The sequence below is a fragment of the Misgurnus anguillicaudatus genome, chromosome 2 (genome assembly GCF_027580225.2).
Source record: "Misgurnus anguillicaudatus chromosome 2, ASM2758022v2, whole genome shotgun sequence".
Taxonomy (NCBI): Eukaryota; Metazoa; Chordata; class Actinopteri; order Cypriniformes; family Cobitidae; genus Misgurnus; species Misgurnus anguillicaudatus.
The window spans coordinates 50,783,931-50,804,162 of NC_073338.2; the positions used below are offsets into that span (position 1 = coordinate 50,783,931).

The 20,232-nt window shown below is 35.2% G+C and overlaps 3 protein-coding genes across 4 annotated transcripts in view; all 3 read right to left on the reverse strand.

Annotated features, from left to right (window-relative positions):
* The window catches only part of LOC141349067 (tripartite motif-containing protein 16-like protein), a 267,698-nt gene extending 262,624 nt beyond the window's left edge, over nucleotides 1–5,074 (reverse strand). Inside the window, exons 1-6 of one of the 2 annotated variants that reach the window (XM_073857427.1) lie at nucleotides 4,338–5,045; nucleotides 4,043–4,138; nucleotides 3,724–3,957; nucleotides 3,401–3,554; nucleotides 3,195–3,249; nucleotides 461–2,766 (exon numbers count right to left, since the gene is read on the reverse strand). In XM_073857427.1, coding sequence (XP_073713528.1) covers nucleotides 2,238–2,766; nucleotides 3,195–3,249; nucleotides 3,401–3,554; nucleotides 3,724–3,957; nucleotides 4,043–4,138; nucleotides 4,338–4,922 — 1,653 coding nt within the window. In that variant the 5' untranslated portion in view covers nucleotides 4,923–5,045 and the 3' untranslated portion in view covers nucleotides 461–2,237. Of the gene's footprint in view, nucleotides 1–460; nucleotides 2,767–3,194; nucleotides 3,250–3,400; nucleotides 3,555–3,723; nucleotides 3,958–4,042; nucleotides 4,139–4,337 lie in introns of those variants that run through there. The other variant, XM_073857421.1, reaches the window with a different exon arrangement.
* Nucleotides 5,075–8,355: 3,281 nt separating this feature from the next.
* On the reverse strand, nucleotides 8,356–13,152 carry LOC141351086 (Krueppel-like factor 6). Its single transcript, XM_073857434.1, has 4 exons — nucleotides 12,971–13,152; nucleotides 10,842–11,370; nucleotides 8,669–8,792; nucleotides 8,356–8,578 (listed from the first exon to the last, which is right to left on the reverse strand). Exons 1-4 carry the CDS (start codon nucleotides 13,070–13,072, stop codon nucleotides 8,527–8,529), a joined length of 807 nt encoding a protein of 268 aa, XP_073713535.1. The 5' UTR covers nucleotides 13,073–13,152; the 3' UTR covers nucleotides 8,356–8,526.
* Nucleotides 13,153–18,947: 5,795 nt separating this feature from the next.
* The window catches only part of LOC129443212 (band 4.1-like protein 3), a 39,116-nt gene continuing 37,831 nt past the window's right edge, over nucleotides 18,948–20,232 (reverse strand). The window contains exon 24 of the mRNA XM_073858432.1: nucleotides 18,948–20,081. The gene's annotated coding sequence lies outside the window, so the exon portion shown is untranslated. The remainder of the gene's footprint in view (nucleotides 20,082–20,232) is intronic.

Here is a 20,232-nt window from a genome sequence, read left to right on the forward strand (position 1 = left end):
GTATTGTAATTAATAAAAACAATTTGTAATTTATTAAAACCTATTTAACAGTTCTCCAGCTTCGTTACCGGTTGTTGCTTAAATTTTGATATAGAACAATGCACTTTTTAAAATTGACAAGCAAATGTCCCTGTTGGTTCGTGCCAGACTTTTTCTATTTGAGAATTTTGAGGAATTTGCAGAAGATTTTTTTGTCTGATACCAGATCTGAGATGGTATCAGGGGCCCCCAGTTTTATTAAATTTTATAAAATGCATTACTTCATCATCAATTCTGTGTAATTAAACCTCAGAAAAATGTAGCTACCAACCAACAGCACTACATGGTATCATTTAATATGCTTTGTTTAATTAAAATTTTTAGTTTTAGGCTGCAACATAACAAAATTGAAAGAAGTACTGTACATAAATGATGAAACTGAAATTCACTACCTGAGTGAAAAAGAAAAATGTAGAGAAATGTTGGTATTAAAATAAAAGAGAGATGAGGTCTGGAAGCTCCTGGCCTGAATCTGTCCATGAAGATGATTTATTAAGATGAAACATACAGACATTCATTCAAATGCAAGTATTTATTTGAGCAATAAAACACATAACAAACAAAATTCTAAAGATTTAGAAGAAGTGTGTTGTAATATTACATTATTTGACGAGTTTCGTTGCAAAACGTGATAACTCCGTTTTTTTATTTTTCAGAAATCTTGTTTAGTTTTTTGGTTGTGCATTCCAATTAATATCAATTCCACTGCAGTTGGTTTGTTTTGATTTAAACCTTCATAACTTAAAAAATACAGCTAAGTAGCACAATAAAACAAAATAATAACACAATAACATAATAATAAATATGTTTTGACAAAAAGTTATCTCGTTTTGCAACGAAACTCTTCCATTTGTACTCCTCATGAACAGTGATTATATTTATCACATACTCATACATTACAGACATAAACATTGCACCAAATATTCATCATAAACTAAATAAAAAAACATCTGATTATACAAAGATTTAGCTTTTAATGTGGTTTAGTCTATAAACTAAAGTTAGACAGACAATCTAGACAGAACTCAAAAAACTCAAAGCCATTTTAAAAAAGTGAAATGATTTAGACAATATAAATATATCAATTTATTTTGTTTTAATTCAAACAATTGTAATCATAATAGGATTTTTTTACAAAAATATACCAGCAATCTGAGTATATTATTCATGAGCATTATAAATCTTTTTTACATAACTGTAAGAGATTGTAGTTATCCTTTTTTGTATCCAGATTATGTAATGTTGTTACATGTAATCTGTTACTGCCCAAGAAAATATAATTAGGGGTCAAGCCCAGAATGGGCGAAGACCCCTATTGTAAACGTTAGTTTTCTTCTTATTATTATTTTTCTGCTATTGCGTCTATGGCAGCCCATAGAACCGTACGTAGGAAAGTTATGAATTTTGGAACAGAGATAGAGGAGAGTCCAAATAGGTCCGACAGCAAATTTGGAGTTTCTATCTCAAACCCACTAGCGCCACCAACAGTCCAAACTTGCATGTTTTTTCTTATAACTTCTGTCCGTAAGTCGTGAAAATTCTTGTTTCTTTTGATTTCTTGGCTCATGCCAATTTGATTGCACCATATGACGTTATTTTCCGTCATGAAACTTTGAGACACTCAAAGTTATGGAATTCGTGTTAATTCGCCCTTCTGTTTCCGTATATCGCGTCAACAAATTTTTTGTAGAGCACAAAAAAACAGATACATGGCTGTATTCTTTACAAAACTTATGTGTATCGACACGAAACTTGGAATGTGTCATTACAATCATAACCTGAGAGTGCATGCAAAGTTTCGTCACAGCGCCACCTAGTGGTCACGAGATTTGATAAATGGCTGTTTTTGCTTAGAACTACTGCCAACATGAGTAAAACCATGAAGGTGGTCTTGTTAAATTCCTTGAGGCATGCCAAGTCAAACAATACCAAACCGTCTGAGGCAAAATCTATTGTTTCAGTACAGCGCCACCTAGTGGTTTTAAGATTTGAAGTGGCATTTTTTTGCCTTAATCTACTAAAAACTTAGATCTAAAATCATGAGTCATTCTGTGCCCTCTTTGGCTTGACCCCGGTATCACTTCTTGCAGCTATATTTTAATGTGTATCCGTTTTAATTTAGTTTTTGCCTTTGGATTTGTCAACTTATATAAATTGGTTTAGATGACACTTGTGCATACTATCTAAGCATGTATCCTTTATATTGTTAGATGACAAAGTTTCACGTATGAGCTCCGAAATAACCTAAACCCAGGATAGAGAGGTTTAGTGAATGTGGTGTTGACTCTGTGGATGAGGGTCATTGTGTCAGAGACGCTGTAGAAGGACAGAGATCCTGAACTGTGATCCACATAAACTCCTATTTTACTGGACACTACAGGGAGATTTGTGTTTATCTTATTGTGAATAAATGAACATTCAGAGGAAGAACAGTACAAACTCCAGGACTGATCATTACGTCCAAATCCACACTCATGACCTCCTCCCTTCCTGCTGATGCTCTTATATGACACTGATATATACACATGACCACTCCATTCAATCTCCCAGTAACAGCGTCCACATAAACTCTCTCTACACAACACCTGAACCCAACCATCAAATCTGTCTGGATGATCAGGATACTGCTGATCTGTGTCAGTGCAAGCAGCCGCTGTGTTCTCCTCAGACAGATGGATACGTCTGTGTGGTGTGTTTGGATCCAGAGAGAAGAGACTGAAATACTGAGGAAGATAAAAACATCATATTTTAAAGTACATTAGTTTATAATATTTGTTAATATGAATGTAAAGGTCAGGTTAGTGTATATACAGTATCTATTCACTGATCATTTAAAGAGATGAAGTGAATAACATTGATTATATTATTACAGTCAGATATATTAGACAACAAGTCAACAGTCAGTTCTTCAGTTTCATCTGTTAGAAGAAGAAAAGATCTGAACGATTCTGACAAGAGGAAAATAGTGATGATAGATGTGTTATAAAAGGGACAAATTCAGCACTTAAATTTAACCCATAAAATGTTTATATTTGACCCAGCATATTAAACAGGTTTGGTTCATCCCTTTTAAACCCAGAATGTTTTATAGTGTATTATAAGATCTTAATGTAATGAATGAGAAAATAATAATAATAAAATGTGTCTTACACTGTAGGAACTCCTCTCTGGTCTTGGGTTCATTGGTGGGAATAACTACAATTAATAAAACTAAAGAAAATAAAGTGACATCATCAGATTAAATTTCATATAAAATCATCATCATTTTAATCTGCTCTGTATTTCTTCTGTTATATTTGATGTTACTGTAAGACTCGTTTCTGAGAGTAAATCACAGTCTTAGTTTGAGATGTTTCTTTACCTTCCTCAGATATCTTTTCAATCTCTTCTTTACAGAAATCCTCCATCTTTTCTTTCAGTTTAGTGACAGATTTCATCACATCATCAAAAGAGAGAAGAGAAGAGACAGTGATGTTGTCTGAAGATCCAGAAGATGAAGAGAGAGACTGAAAACTCTACATGAACACAACACAAAAACATCAAACCTACAATACACAACAATCAGATTTGTGTTGATTTAGACGTGATCTTTACTCTATTGACATGAATAAAACTCAATCCTATCAGATTAAAGTCAAGATGTATTTATTGTAATGTATGTTGTAGTGTACAGTGTTGAGTTACCTGAAGGAAACTGATGTGATCTTTTGTTTGTGAAAGTTTCTCCATCTCATCATTTCTCCTCCTCAGATCATCAATCTCCTGCTTCAGTTTCTTCAAGAGATCTTCAGCTCGACTCACTGCAGTCTTTTCCTGATCTCTGATCAGTTGTATCACCTCAGATCGTCTTCTCTCAATGGATCGGATCAGTTGAGTAAAGATCCTTTCGGTGTCGTCCACTGCTGTCTGTGCAGAGATCTGTTAACACACACAGAGAGAAACATTCAACTCAATCTCAAACACTTCTTTCAGTATTTATGTTTCTCTATTCATCAAAACTCACCGTGTGAATCTTCACAGACTCTCTTAGATCCTGAAGCTTCTTCTCTTTCTCCTGGATTCTCTGATGGAGTTTTCTCTGTTTGTCCTCCAGTAATCTCTGTTCAACAGATTCATAACAGATAACTCAACTGGTCAGGTAAGGTTTGAGTGAGTAATCTTCTAAACTAATTTCTGTTTTACAGTCAAGCGGTCATTTCTTCTGCTCTTGTGCGCCCTCATGTGGTCACGCGGCACTAATCAGTCGCTTCACTTCTGCTTTATATTTATATTTCATATATTTGTTCATTTGTTCATACCTGTTTCTCAGTTCTCTCTGCTGCAGCTGATACAGTGTCGTGATTTTTATGTTCATCCACCAAACAAAGCAAACAAATACATCTCTGATCAGTGCGACAGTAAACCTCGATGAGTTTGTCATGTTGAGAGCAGATCATCTCCTGAAGTCTTCCTGTCACATCAATCACTTTGTGTTTCTTTTCTCTGTGAAAAGCTTCATGTTGTTTAAAGTGAGTTTGACAGTAAGATTCAAGACACATCAGACAGGACTTGATAGCTTTGTATTTTCTCTCAGTACAGACGTCACACTTCACATCTTCAGGTCCAGCAAAACTGAGAGCAGATCGATCAGTCTGAAGTCTCCTCAGGTCCTCCACCATATTAGCAAGCATCACATTCTTTCCTAAATCAGGTCTTGTATTGAAGGTCTGTCTGCATTGAGGGCAGCTGTAGTTTCTCTTCTGATCATCTTGATTCCAGCAGTTTGTAATACAGCTCATACAGTAACTGTGTCCACAGGGAATGGTCACTGGATCCTTCAGTAAATCCAGACAGATTGAACAGATGAACTGATCCTCAGACACTGAAAGAGTCGCTTCCGCCATATTAACAGACTGCGTAAATACAGTCGCGCGTATAACAACTGACAAACACGAAAGTTTCGGTTTCGCGGGAATCGACGTCAATACATCTTCGCGCACGGCATCACGCAATTTTTTTATGCTAGGCACGTGACAGGAGACACTTTATGAAGCAACATCCCAAGCAGTAGCAGTTACCCTAAAGTCAGTGGCATGGCATTACGCACAGAAGTTGGCATGTGCCTTTACAGAAAACCCTGCTGATAAAAACAATAAAACCATTACAGAAAATTCTATTGGTTTAATTGGGAATTTTATTGATTCTTTTAATGGAATATGGCTCAAAACACACTGCAGTGTAGTGGTTTTAATGGTAAAAGCTAATGGTTCCTATTGTTATTTTCATGGAAACGATTAGAATTTTCTGTAATGGTTTTATTGTTTTTTCAGCAGGGGAGCCACTAAACAGTAGCATAAGCCACTGGAAACCACGTGCCAATAAGATGGCATACCACCATGGCCTTCCCCACCATTGAGCCCCCCCCCCCCTGCTGAATAAAACAGCATCAAACCAGCATGGAAATGATGCTGGTCTATGCTGGTTTCATGCTGGTTTAGCTGGTGGTCACCAGCATACCAGCACCAAACACAACATATGCTGGTCTTGCTGGTATGACCAGCATGGGATGCTGGTGGTAATGCTGGTTTAGCTGGTGCTAATGCTGGTTTGGGGCTGGTTTAGCTGGTACTAATGCTGGTGCTGGTTTAGCTGGTGTTCACTAGCAAACCAGCACTAAAACACAACATTGCATTGACGCTTGAAAAGTTGAGAAATGTTCAACTTCTGCCGCAAGCAACGGCAGTGACGGTACATTCACACAGGGCGTAAGCATTAACGCTTAACGGAAGGCTTGTCTGAAGCGTGGCCAACAGCCAATCACAGTGGCTGCTACAAATGCTCCGGTCTTCCATAAACGTAATTTGCTGGCTCTGCCTAGGTTATTTGCATAAGGCGATCTGATTGGCTGACGCACATGTTGCCGCTTGAAAAGTTGAGAAATGTTCAACTTCTGCCGCGAGCAACAACACTGACGCGGCGCCAACGGATCCACAATTCAGTTCGGCAACACATGACGTCACCCATTAAAAGTGAATAGAAAGCGTTAACGCTTACGCCCCGTGTAAATGCACCGTCACGGTATGCATGCTGTGTTAGCAGGGCAAGAGGAATATTTATATGGGGTAATGTGAAGTAATCAGCAATCATAGATTAATTTTACAGTAAAATGATCACTTTGTAGATGCCAGCAAAAATCTACCATTTTGGGGTGCGTCCTTTAAAATGCAAATGAGCTGATGAAATTAAAACACGGATCAAAATGATGGTGTTTCATTGAAATTAAAACTCAATTGTGCTGTCAATTATCTTTTCTTTTTCTTTGCATTAATGGCAGTGTTATGGTTGGCTAGTGAAAATTAAGGGGCGGTATTATTGTATAATTTTTCATGATATGACCTCTTTAACCGATTTCAATTATGATCTACTTTCATTACAAAAACAATTTGTCTCCAGTTACTGATAATCTTGATTCTTTGACATGACAAAAATCATTATCATAAAGAATTACCATAAGCTCACATGCGTCATGGAAATTTTTCACTTGCTATAATTTTAATGTAAATTGAAATAAAGTCGTCTTGTAGAAATTGCTTTTTTTTGTTGTTTAACTATAACATTACACCCAACTGTAAGAACGCATAGGAGTGTAAATTCCCCGTATTTTTGTCCAATTTGTGTCTTTGTTTATTGGTTAGACACACAATGCTCCTGTTGATCTTTGTTTTAGCTGTATCAGAAAAACACTTTAAAGGGGCCATGACATGAAAATCTGACTTTTTCCATGTTTAAGTGCTATGATTGGGTCCCCAGTTCTTCTATCAACTTAGAAAATGTGAAAAAGATCAACCCAGTAACTTAGTTTTGGTAAACCATTCTCTGCAAACATGTGAAAAATTAGGTAATTGAAATTTGGTTCTCCTTATGATGTCATAAGGAGCTCTTATTAAAATAATACCGCCCCTTAATCTGCACTAAAGAGTAAATAATTGACAGCACAATTGAGCTTCAGTTGCAACAAACCACCATTATGGTGATCAGTGTTTGCATTCTATCAGCTCATTTGCATTTTAAAGGACACACACAAAACGCACATTTTTGCTCACAACTACAAAGTATCAATTTTAACATGTTATAATATATGATCTGTGGAGTATTTTGAGCTAAAACTTCACCTACGTACTCTGGGGATACCAACGATTTATTTTACATCTTAAAAAAGTCTTGTGAAATGTTGTGACTATATTGCATATTATTAATGATTGTCGTTGCAACCTTTATCAGTGGTGACGTCTCATGTGATGAACATGTCCATATATGGATCAACCCCGCTGAAGTGGGCGTGTCCCATGGGGGTTCCCCAGTATAAAGAAAGGACTGACACGCCGCGCGAACGCGCACAATAGAGACTCCATGCTGTCTTTGTTCTTAATCCCCTTTCCCGCACAAATCTTAAATAGAAAATTAGTAGTCAATAAAATAATACAATGGAACAAGAAAATTCTTCTCCTTGTAGTTTTCCTTGTACTTTACACCCCTTTAATATCTGAGACAGGATATCTGCAGTGTAAACCTGAAGTAAAATCTATGATTTTATAAAGAAACCACAAACCAGTGTTTCAAGTTTTATAAAAAGCATTATATTGTACTTTAAATCTATACTTAAAAAAATAACACTGCTATATATTTCTGAATAGAATATCCTGTAAAACAAATAAAAACAACAGAGAACAGTAACAAAATCTTGAATGAAATTTATAAGGCATTCAAGACCAATTCAGTTTTTTAAACACATCTTTTTTTCTGAAACAAAATGTTTGTCCTGGTAACTACTTTACTTTAAAAAATCTTTATATACAAAGAACATATCTTTAAAAATATAATGAACAACCTTATTTTCTCTTTGAGAAAGTTTGTTACTAATACTACTTTAAAGTGACAAAATATTTTTTTTATTAAAAATAAACTTTTAAGGCACCAACGTGCAGTCAACAACAAAGCAAAACATAAAATCTCTAACAAAATCTGTTGATTTAGTGGTTAATAAAGCTTTCATAAGCAGCCATATCAGCATATATTATATGACAATAATGTATTCTTAGAACCACACATGCACACAAAGATGCTCAGAATAGAAATATTTTGTCTGTATAAGGTAGAAGTTTCATTAGGTCATTAAAACATTAACAAAACATCTATCTGTCCTATTGTTTGTCTGCTTTCATTTGTTTTATGTCGTTTTATACACACTTTATAGCATGGAAGCTCTTGCATGGTTTTTAAATTGCAGTTTTTTTGCAGCGTTGGAACTTGATTTTGATGAATGATTGAAATGAATGCATTGTTTTGGTGATTTAATGAGTCTGTACCCAAAATCTATCAGTAAAAGAGTGCAAAATTGGCAATGATAACTGTCCACACACTTGCCACTTGACATTTTTAAAATGGTGCGTTTTATCATACCAATTTAAAATATATAATAGATTTTTCCTTTTGTTCTCTGAATCTTGTTCAGATGTGTCGTTTCATGTGCAGGGCGAGATGATCAGAACGAGAGAAACATCTGCAAAATCAATACAAGGAATGATTATTGTATGTACAGGACAACATCTTAATAAAACACTTTGGTTTGATCACATGTTGTAATGGTCACCTGTCACATTGGCTGCATTTGAAGGGTTTTGCTCCTGTGTGTTTTCTGAAGTGTCTCGTCAGTTCATCGCTTCGAGCAAAGCTCCACTCGCAGCCGTCCCATGAACACCTGTACGGCTTCTCACCTGCACACAACATTACACTCATCATTCACTGCTGCAGATCTCTATTTAACATCATTCAAGTACAAATCTGACCTAGTTTCGTTTTTTGTCTGCTTAGGCAAAATTCCAAACAGATTTTTGGATATTTGATGCGGTTGATTTAATAAACGTGTCAAAATATAGTATTGGTTTAGACCTGTTAGTAACATGAACAATGAATCAGCATCACAGACAGACATTATTACAATCTGCAAGTTAAACTTAAGATATTAACTGAATGCTCTCGACACGTACTATATGTACGTATATAAAATAGTTTTGTTTCATATCCGCTCAATCCTGGCCTCCCCATACAGCAAAAAAAAGCATTTCTATGGCCAAAAATATATTTTAAATATATGCTAAATAAATTTTATAGAATGTAAAACCTAATTTCATATATTTTTTAATTTGAAAATATATTTAATTTTAATCTTCATATATCAACATACATTTCAAGAGCAAACAAATACATTTCTAATTTTACAATCCATATGGCAAGAAATATATTCTTGGCCAAAATATATTATTTAAATATATGCTAAATACAAGTTAATCTTATAAAGTATATTTTAAAGTTGAAAATATATTTCATTTTAACCTATTCAAACATGTTATTTTTAAAAGCTTTGTAACATAAAAAGTTTTTCTTCCAATGCGACGTGAATATATTAACTTACTTTAAAATATATTGAGGGCTAAATGTATATTTAAATGCTTTTTAATTATTTTTGTTATATACTTCAAAATATACAATAAATGGCAAAAAAATAAACTGGTGAAAAGTAAACATAGTCCAAAATATATTTCAGCAAATATGTTTTTTGGCCATTTTTTATGTATATTTTTAATTATATTTTAAAAAATATTTTTTTGTCGTATCATGGGTCAGGCCATTCCAAAATATCTGTTTGTGGCAAGAATCCACTTAATCGATTTTTAACTCTTTTAACATTTAACTCTTTTCTCGCCATTGACGAGCTATCTCGTTGATTAAGAGAAAACATTTCCCTGCCAATGACGCTTTCCTGAGGACTTTTTACGGTAATCTTTAATTTCGCTATTATACACTAGATGGCGCCCTTACCCAATTTATAAAAAACTGAAGCAAAAAACAAATTTTTAAACATTTTAAACTCTGTGTAAGTTTTAATGATCGTTCTGAATCTGATTTCTAACAAATTCCTTTACAAAAATGCAAATTTTTGCTCAAAATTTTTTTTTTGCTCAAAATTTGGTATTTTTGAAGAAACCTACCTATATATAAGAGGTTACAAAAGGAGAACAAATGAAGATAGGATAATTTTTTTCCCATTTTGCAGAGGGTTTGTTCTTTCCTTTGATATATTTGTATGTTTAATTATATATTTATAAAAGAAAATTTACCTTGATGGCATTTTGTGAAACTCTTTTGAAAATCACAAAAAATGCTGGCGGGTAATTTTTTTTAAAACTTAAACTTGGGTCCTGTTTGAGTACTTGGAACTGAATACAACGTGAATATGGCAGCCACATGGATCAAAGCGCCCCCTAATTGTGGGCTTCAGCTTCTTCATTTTTACATTTTGACTTTCATTATTTGCAATATTTCTGTATCCACTTTTTTCATTCAGAAGTGGGTTTCATTCAAAATGTTTGCATGCACTTGGAGGGTTTTGCAGCTAAAGTCAGTCAAGTTATTTAAATACCAGTGTAATGACTAAAGTGACATAAATGAAAATAACCTTTACATTGCCATAAAAGTAAAATTACTGAACCTAAACATAAGAGCCTGATAAAAAATGCTGCAATGTTATGAAACTACTATAGGAAGAGAAAATGCTTCACTTCTGCCAGTACTTAGTCTTTTAACCTTACTGAAGGTTATATGAGCGGTTTAAAAAGCGCTTTCTATGGGCTGATATTCAACACTGTTTATTTGTTTATTAACTTCAACCACCGTTCATATGGAAGAAGTTTTGTTCCCCAAGGCTGAGTAAACTGTTGTGGCAACAGTTAGTCAAAATACAGGCGTATACACAAACTACTTACCGGTGTGTGTGCGCTGATGTGCTTTCAGATGGGAGCTCTTGGTGTACATCTTGCTGCAACCATTAAAGTAACAGCGATGAGTTCTCCTTCGTTCTTCAGGTGACCTCTCACCTTTGACCTCATCTCTCATCCTCCCCGCATCTTCTTGCAGCTCTGCCGTATGTCGCTCTATAACAGAGACTGATGCTCTCTCAGTGATCTGCTTAGGAGACAGAGGAGAGCAGGGCGGCGTTGGGGGCGTGCGAGTGACCGCCTGTTCATTCTCAGATGCGCTGGGGTCCAGTGTGTATGTTACTGTATGAACACCAGCAGATGGAAAGATCTGGCAGCTGTCGCTGGTGAAACACTCTTCAGGTTTCGGGTGAGGCGGTGGGTCGATGACGTCTCTCTGTGTTGATGCGTTCCCTCCAGTTGTCTCACAGCATCGCAGAAACTGATTCCAGAAATCGTCAGACTCGCACACTGATCTCAGATCTTCTGCGGAGATGTAGGGCTCGTTCTGCAGATAGCGCTCAAGCTCAAAACATGTCTGAGAGAAAAACCAGAGACACAAACAGCAACCAAAAAAATGACTTTCACTTTATAACAGGCATGTTAACAGTTTTTTACATAATTTTATAAAAAGTGTTATGAATCTGAATGACACAAAGCACTGCAAACATCCTAACCAAACAGAGGAAGATCATTTCTCTATGATTTTTCACACTATTTTATATACATACATTTGATGCTTCTATTTCAGTATACTATGTAAGGAATAATTGACGACGGGCCATTGAATTATAAGAAAATAATGCACACCAAGGTGGTAATGCGGCACGACGCGAAGCGGAGTGCGGTTACATCGCAGGTGTGCATTATTTTCAAATAATTCAAAGGACCGGAGGCAATTATTCCTCTTATACCACGGTTATCACAAAAATTGCTCTGGTGCCTATTTTTAAGACATTTGACAAGTTAGGTGTGCGGTTTACAGAAAAATAATCAACACCCATATAACATTTCTCAGCCAATCAGAATGCAGCATTCAACAGACCCGTGGTATAAATAATAAACCACAGAAGATAGTGGGACACAAAAAACCCATACATTTTTCCCATAGACTTTTGGATTATCGCAAAAAATGAGCTGTGTGTTAAACAAAAGTTTATAACACACGTTTTATGCAAGAAGATAATCTGAACACAACTTTTATGATTTTTAAAAGTCAAATTTTTAAAATTATTTTTAGTAAACACATTTAGACTAGAATCATAAAAGCTCTACACTGTGAAAAGATTAATCGCGATATATACAAAATAAAAGTTTGTTTTCGCATAATATATGTGTGTGCACTGTGTGTAATTGTTTTGTATAAAGACACGCACATGCATGTATTTATATATATTTTTACATTTTGATATATTTTATATTATATGTAAATGTAAAAATATATACATAAATTACAGTTTTCTTACATTTATGTGTGTATTTATATAGTAATTACTCACAATACACACACAAATATATCATGCAAACACATTTTTTTTATTTTACAAAATAAACTTTTATTTTGTATGTGATTAATCGCGATTAATATAAAATTTGCACAGGTCTGTTATTATCTCTCTCTCTCTCTCTCTCTCTCTCTCTCTCTGTCTCTGTCCTCTCTCTCTCTCACACACACACACACACACACACACACACACACACACACACACACACACACACACACACACACACACACACACACACACACACACACACACACACACACACACACACACACACACACACACACAAATATAGAGACAGAGAGAGAGAGAGAGAGAGAGAGAGAGAGAGAGAATAACAGACCTGTGCAAAGAATTGTATACAATAGCCTTATACAATAACATTATAAAGATTTTATAATGTTAAAAAATATATATTTTGCTTGATTGTATTTTAAACATGTATATGTGACGTGTGTGTTTATAATTACAAACAATATATGAGAGAGAGAGAAATAGAATAAAAGACCTGTGCAAACAAAATAAAACTTTAACATTATACAATGAAATGTTATAATGTTAAAAAAAGGATATTTTTGCTTTATTGTATGTTAAATTGTGTGTAGAAAATGAAGTAATAAAGGCTCTTTCCAGTACCTGCTGCCAGTAGTCTTCTAAAGATGGTAATGCTGACAGGTATCCCGTATCAAGGACGCTCTGTAGCTCTTGAAAAATACTGCACATGGGAATAACATCCATAATCCACCCACCTACGATCAACAATGATTGATCGCACAGACAGAGCACAAACAAACAAACTTCCCATTTCAAAACACGCGAAACAATTCACTGACATTCAGTAAACGCCCACATCCTCAACTCAGCTCCACCCATTAAGGGGTTTGCCGTTTTGTGAGTCTTGTTGCAAAAGGAAAGTCATCGCACTTGATGACAATGTTTGCATTTCAGTCATACATGATCAACTTGAAATGATTGAGGCAAACTGATCCGACATAATGCCGACCAATACTTCGTTTTGACCATATATTTAGTGTTTTATGCTCAAATTTCACTAACATGTTTTCTCTAGGTTGCGCATGTTACTGCGCATGCTCAAAGACTAGAGCGGCCGCATTGAGCTGTAGAAACACTACGGTGTCTTGTTAATATGTAAAGTCTTTGGTTTGTTTTGCTTCTCTGTGATGATTGGTGCGTTGAATTCGCGCTATTTCTGGGGCGGTATATAACGTTTGCCCATTCGTATATTTGCGGAAGTGTTTGTGGTACTTCCACGTATTTCAAATCGAGATTCGAGAAGGACAAGATGTGCTAAAGCACCACAAATAGTTAGCGTGCGGTTTAAATAGACATATGTTGCACGCTACTCAGCAAAGGGCTCTCTATTTCAATTCAAAGGAACTTTATTGGCATGATTGTGTCACTTATTGCCATAGCATTATGCATAAAACAAACATACAATAACAGTAACAAACATTAAGGTGGAATTAAGCGAATGTGCTGGGTGATGGATGAAGTACTACTGCAAATAAAGTCAAATAAAATGTTTTTTTTTACTTTTTATCATTTTACATTTTTTTTATTTTACTTTTCTCTCTCTCTCTCTCTCTCAATAAATAAATAAATCTAAGTGTGCTTTATTGGTATGACAATAGTAAGTTAGAGCAGTGGTTCCCAAACTTTTTCAGCGTGCGGCCCCCCTACAAAAAAAAGTAGTGCTTTTGGTTAGTTGCCTTATTTTTTTTTAGGTTTAATTACACAGAATTCATGATAAATTAATGTATCTCATAAAATGTCATAAAACTGGGGCCCCCCTGGCACCATCTCGCGGCCCCCCTGGGGGCCCCGGCCCCCAGTTTGAAAACCACTGAGTTAGAGAAATAAAAAATAAGAACCAAAAGCTAAACAATATTTAGTTGCTGAACAGAGAAGTATCTAGATATAATGAAGACATTAAGTCGGGTCAAAATGTGACCCTGGACCAGAAAAACAGTCATAAGTTTTTATAAATAAGCCTTTCCTTGATGAATGCAAGGATAGGACAATATTTCAGTGAGTTATAACTATTTGAAAATCTGGAATCTAAGAAGTGGCTGCTGGTGAATTTTTTTTTTTTTTTTGGGGGGGGGGCACAAACACACTTTATATAAAACGTTTACTGTGGTAAGGCAGGACTGTTAATAGCCATTGATGATGCATCATTATCTGAGGGTGCATAAAAAAATACTTAGAAAATTACCTTTAAAGTTGTCCAAATTAAGTCCTCACAAAAATAAAGTTTTGATATATTTACGGTAGGAAGTGTACGAAATATCTTCATGGAATATTATATTTTTGGCATAAAAGAAAAAAATCGATAATTTTGACCAATGCAATGCAATGTGCTTCAAATATAGCTTACCTGTGCAACTTAAAGCAACACTATGTAGTTTCCATGTAAAAATGACTTACAGCTCCCCCATGTGGTTGAAAAGCGCAACAGTGCCTGGTATCAGACACTCTTCTGCAGGCAGGGGGAGGGGCGGGGCTGTGTTTCCTACCCTCCACCGCCACTTTCAGAGTGTGCTTGTAGCAGCTAGGAGGCTGCTCAGGTTGCAGCAACAGTACAATTTGTCCAGTTAAAAGTTGTTCTATCACTGACATAATTTTAGAGACATTATTTAAAAGTAAAAAAACTACATAGTGTTGCTTTAAGACTCATGATATTTATGTGTTTTTTTGTCTGGCTCATATTTTAGCATTTGCACACGAGAATATTATAGTATGTGAAAATCAATACGCAAAATTAGTAGGCTATGTCCGAATTAAGCTCAATATTCGTAAAGAGATATGTCAAAAAAGAACAATATTTTTGGTATGCATCAGATAAACACTTCTATCCCATAAGGCCACGTGAGCTAAGAAGCTGCAAAATTCAAAAACAACATCTTTTTAAGTTTAGATGATATACACTCACCTAAAGGATTATTATAGGAAGCATACTAATACTGTGTTTGACCCCCTTTAGAACTGCCTTAATTCTATGTGGCATTGATTCAACAAGGTGCTGAAAGCATTCTTTAGAAATGTTGACCCATATTGATAGGAGAGCATCTTGCAGCTGATGGAGATTTGTGAAATGCACATTCAGGGCATGAAGCTCTCGTTCCAACACATCCCAAAGATGCTCTATTGGGTTGAGATCTGGTGACTGTGGGGGCCATTTTAGTACAGTGAACTCATTGTCATGTTCAAGAAACCAATTTGAAATTATTCATTCTATGTGACATGGTGCATTATCCTGCTGAAAGTAGTCATCAGAGGATGAGTACATGGTGGTCATAAAGGGATGGACATGGTCAGAAACAATGCTCAGGTAGGCTGTGGCATTTAAACGATGCCCAATTGGCACTAAGGGGCCTAAAGTGTGCCAAGAAAACATCCCCCACACCATTACACACCCACCCCCAGCCTGCACAGTGGTAACAAGGCATGATGGATCCATGTTTTCATTCTGTTTACACCAAATTCTGACTCTACCATCTAAATGTCTCAACAGAAATCGAGACTCATCAGACCAGGCAACATTTTTTTCAGTCTTCAACTGTCCCATTTTAGATAGTGAGATTGTGCAAATTCTAGCCTCTTTTTCCTATTTGTAGTGGAGATGAGTGGTACCTGGTGGGGTCTTCTGCTGTTGTAGCCCATCCGTCTCAAGGTTGTGCGTGTTGTTGCTTCACAAATGCTTTGCTGCATACCTCGGTTGTAACGAGTGATTATTTTAGTCAAAGTTGCTCTTCTATCAGCTTGAATCAGAAGGTCCATTCTCCTCTGACCTCCAGCATCAACAAGACATTTTCGCCCACAGGACTGCCGCATACTGGATGTTTTTCCTTTTTTACATCATTCTTTGTAAACCCTAAAATGGTTGTGAGTGAAAATCCCAGTAACTGAGCAGATTGTGAAATACTCAGACCGGCCCGTCTGGCACCAACAACTATGTCACGCTCAAAATTGTTTAAATCACCTTTCTTTCTCATTCTGACATTCAGTTTGGAGTTCAGGAGATTGTCTTGACCAAGTTTGTAGGTACATCGTTTCATTTGATATATGTCAGGTACAGATGATCTTTCAGAGATTGTCATTCAGAACACACTTGAAATGACAAAAAATTAAAAGAGTCTCCACTGAATACTCTGTATTATAGCACAATACACAATACAAATACAGCTAACATGCACAAAACAAATCAATGCAAAACATATTTAAAAATTACAAATACAAACAGTCAAAAGTTTTTGGCTCACTGTTTAGCAAATGGATTACTAACTAGTTTACATTTATCCAACAAAACACCAAAATACAACAATTGTTGGGTTTTGCAGTGATGTGATTCAGTTTTTTTGTGGTGGTCTACAAAAGGGATTATTGAAATACTCAAAATTCTGTTGCACTGTTTTGTGGTAGGAAAGGCTTTGACAAAGGTTTTTTGGGGAACCAAAAATGGCCACAAAGAGTGCTTTTTGAACTCTGAATGCTGACCAAGCAGTTGTGCAGACTACAAATATGGCAAGCTGAATATGCAAAATAGCTATTTGCAATGCACAATTTTGATGAATGTTTCTTTTAAACACACAATTCTAAATATAAAATCCAGCCATTTCATACACACACACACACACACACACACACACACACACACACACGCATGATCAGACTTGTTTAAGAGATGAGGACGTGTTTTAGTTTTCTTATAACAGGTTCTTCAAGCGGGTTTGTTTGGATGTAATTAATCTGTTTCTTATAACAATCTCACACATTCAATACTCAACCTGTATGACAGCTATCGAAAACAACACAATTTGACCCATGAATGATAGGCAGACATCTCTCTCTGTTACATTTTGATGTGTGACATTCAGTTTCAATTGATTTCTTTACTTCGTTTTCAAATTGATGTTGTATAGCAGGTGAATCTTTCCTGGTTTGATCTAATCAACATCTGATCATTTCCCTCTCCAAATGCACACCATACAGTAATACAACAGTTTTTGTATTTGTATTAAATATACATGGTAGTTGAAAAATAGATTTTAGTTGCTGATTTATGTGAACACAAAAAATGCTGGGTTATTTTCAACCCAGCGTTGAGTCAGAAAGGGACAAACCCAGCTTATGGGTTAATTAACCCAGAAAAGTTTGTATCTGATCCAAGAATCGGTTAAAACAACCCAGCATAGGTTAAATGATAACCCAAAGTTGTGTTTGTACCTCTTTGACCGAACACTGGGTTAAAACTAAGCATTGACTGCATGGCAACAAATACATTTCTAATTTTACAACCATTACTGCAAAAATATATTTTCTTCTGGACAAAATATAAAAGTTTGTATATAATGTATAAAGTATAAAATGTAGAAGTATATTTTTGCAGTTAAAAATATATTTAATTTTAATATTTTCAAAATTATGTTTACAGGTTTATAGACGGTTTCAGTAGTAACAACATAAACAAGCGGCTGTCAAGGTCCGCACGTAACTTCCGGTAAATTCCGCTAAGAATAAATAACAACACAGTTCTTTAAACTTAGTTTATTTATATAACAAGGAAAAAACAACACATAGATTACCTAGGAAACCAAAACATTTGTTATTTTCAACAAGGCATTTGTTCAAGAGATCAGTTTAGCAAATAGTCAGACCATTAAAAAAACGAAAATGGAAGTAAAGTTCGGATCCAGACGCGTATCGCATCAGCGCACGTGCGTCCGATGAAACTGTCTATACGTTTGTGACATAAATATAAATGCTTTAAAATATATTTCAAAATATACAAAAATATACATTGGTATTTTAAAATATATTTCAGTACATATATTTTTAAGTAATTTTTAAAACTTTTTAAGCACAGAGAACCAACCTGCAAACATACAACTCAGATTGTAATTAATAATCTTCTGGTCATGTTTGGGTTTAAAGTCTAAAATACAAATACAAGACAAAACTCAAGAGTTGCAAATGCAGACTTCTCAAATGAAAGGGCACCTATTGTCCGAATCACGATTTTACATTTATCGTCTCCAACATAAATCTCTTTTCTTGGACTACAACATGCACACGGATTGTAGGCAACAGTTTACTTCCTGTGATTGGTGATGTAATATAGACCGACATTATCATAATTCCTCACAGCATGTAAGTTAACTCCTGCTAGCATTGCAAGCGAATCTTTTAAACATGGTAAGGAGCGTCACATTTAGAGCTTTTCAAATCTGACACTGAAAATCTGAATCTAAATGCATTTCAGGAAGAGAGTAAAATCTGAAGCTACAAAAATGTACGGTATGTGTAAAATAATATGTTTTTTTAAACCTTAAACCATGCAAACACATTATTTTATACCAAATACACAACAACATTGATTTTTTTAAGCAATGAAATAGGTGCACTTTAAGCAAATGTTGTCTCTCTAAAGCTGATTAATGAATAAACCTGACCTCTCAAGTATACATCATGTTTCTAACATGACTAAATGCCCCACAATCCAAACATATCACAAATGTTAATTTATTTTGAGTTTAAGAGGCACATTAAACTTCAATCAACATTTTTGAATGACCACAAAGCATGAATCATGTTGATTTAAACAATATTTTATTCCAAAATACAAACAAGAAATCACACAGTTGCATTTCTCACTGTTTGAATGTCATGGTTTCTCATCGGTGTGTGTGTGTGTGTGTTAGATGCTAAAGCGTTTCACCTTTCAGGTAGAATGAAAGACAAGATATAGTCAAAGATCCAGATACACAGATTTCTGTTTTAAACTGGGTGAATTTAAGTACCAAACAACATCAGGTCTATTCTTTAAACACTGTGGCAAAAATACATCTTTGAGTTATAAAGTTACCAAAAGCCCTTCACCAACATCACTGCTCATTTTTGCCGTTTTGCATATCAGACCGACACAACTGTGAAAAAAAACCTTGCAACCGTGAAACAAACACCGTGATAAAATACTTTTGATTCAAATAGAAATACAAACTAACAAGCTTTAATACTTCATAATATAAAGGGCTTAAAAATAACTGATATGTTCACCTGGTGTTTTACCGCGGTAATACTGCAGTGATAAAAACTGTAGACAATATTTTGTAGACATTTTTTCACTTTCTTTAAATTAAAAATGTCATCAAACACACAGAATCATACGGTTTCACCCCATAAACCAAATAAAGTCATAATATGAGTACAATTATATTTGTATAAAGAAAACTAAGCCTTAAATTCTCAATATCCATAATGCAAAATATATATATATACTGTAATGTGCAAAAAATACATGTTACAATTGTAACATCACCGTGGTTACTGTTGATTTATATAAATGTCAATCTAACAAGAATGATGAAAATCCATTACAGTATTAAGAATTTAAGTTCATAACGGTGCTAAATCAGGCGTCGTTTTCTTTATGCAATATATAACAACATATTTTTCTCTTTTTATTCTGGGGAAAAATCTGGACGTGTTTACATGAGACTCACTGGACTATAAATAAGACTGTAGAGGATAAAATGAATCATTTGAAATCATGGTGATAAATCAGACATTTTATGGCAGTCGTAGATGTTTTTTTGACTGCAGTTATCATCACGAGAGTCTCTGTCCTCTCAGTGTTGAGTGATGTGATTCTGACCTCATGTGTCGTCTGAGGAGTCAGATCTCTTCTTAGCTGATGACCATTAGATGAAAAGTTCGGACATTATTCCTAAACAACACAAACACAGAAAGCAATCCATCAGTTAAACAGATCAAGTGTTTACCGGGTCTTTGGATGGGTGGGTTGAGGGCTTTTACTGAGTATCCTGCAAAGTGAGTAAGGTGATAAAGCACAATGTAAAGAGTTTAGTCATTCATGT